Below are 1,058 nucleotides of genomic sequence, written 5' to 3'. Positions count from 1 at the left end.
TGTGTGTGTGCGCGCGCGCGTGTGTTTTAAAAACGAATCTATCTTCAGCGCGCAAGACTTACGTTTCTTCGGCTTGCCAGCTCCGCACTGCCCGCACGCCTTGGCACACTGCTGGTTCATGTAGAACGGGTTCCGGTCACACTCGCCCTGGTTGGCCCAGATGTAGCAGGTCCAGCTGTCGTAGATGTTCCGGCAGGCTGCTCAGCGGACGGACGGGCGGAGAACGAAGGGCAAAACAATAAAAAAAAACAACAACAAACAAACAAATTAATAAACATACAAATCAAATTTTAAAAAACCAAACAAAACACATTAAAAACAAACAAGACAAATTAAAAAAACAAATAAAAAAACAAACAAACCCCAAAACAAAACAAAATAAGGGAGAAAAAAACGGTCAGGGTGGTTGGTTGGTTTTAGGGTGGGTGCTCTGGTGTGGTTTGCTCGATCCTTCTTTCCTGCTAAATATAAATACCTCTTGTTCTTATCTTTCCTCTTTCTTTTCTTTTCTTTTTTTTTCTGTTGGTATGTTACATTCTAACTTTTCGGAACCTAAATGACATAATATCTGTGCTGAAAATGCCGTAAAACAATTACTAAAACTAAAGAAGAAACTATCAAAATCAGGACGATAACTTTTCACTATTGAAAAAGGCGTTTGTCAAAAAGAAAAGAATGAAAAAAAGAAAGAAAAAAAGAAGAATGCTCACGGAAAACAGTCTACAGTATAGATCTAGTTAATTTGTAGCGGGTAACCTTAAGAGTTATTTATTCATTTATTTATTTTGGGTAAGTGTTTTACGGCGCTCACAACCGCCTAAGGTCATATGACCGCGAGGGACACATTAAACATTTTCAATTTAGAAGGAAATTTTGAATGTTGGGACCACCGAGGCAACTTGTACACGGCACCTCCGAGATTGTTAGCCCTTGTCCGAGAAGCTAGGTGTAAATCTCTCCGACCATAAGATCAGGGGTTGTTGCTGAAAGATAGAAGTAAGGAGCCAAGGAGTATAGAAAGAGTCAGGAGCCCAGAGGAGGGGGCAAAGGGGGCGGTG

The 1,058-nt window shown here is 40.8% G+C and overlaps 1 protein-coding gene across 1 annotated transcript in view; it reads right to left on the bottom strand.

Annotated features, from left to right (window-relative positions):
- LOC101853956 (zinc metalloproteinase nas-15) overlaps nt 1-1,058 on the bottom strand; it is a gene marked incomplete at its 5' end in the record, with an annotated part of 17,713 nt that overhangs the window by 10,586 nt on the left and 6,069 nt on the right. Inside the window, 1 exon segment of the mRNA XM_005104652.3 lies at nt 63-197. Coding sequence (XP_005104709.2) covers nt 63-197 — 135 coding nt within the window.

The sequence above is a fragment of the Aplysia californica genome, unplaced genomic scaffold (assembly GCF_000002075.1).
Source record: "Aplysia californica isolate F4 #8 unplaced genomic scaffold, AplCal3.0 scaffold00430, whole genome shotgun sequence".
Taxonomy (NCBI): Eukaryota; Metazoa; Mollusca; class Gastropoda; order Aplysiida; family Aplysiidae; genus Aplysia; species Aplysia californica.
Note: the sequence above shows the minus strand (reverse complement) of the source record. Positions and strands in the feature narration are given on the sequence as shown.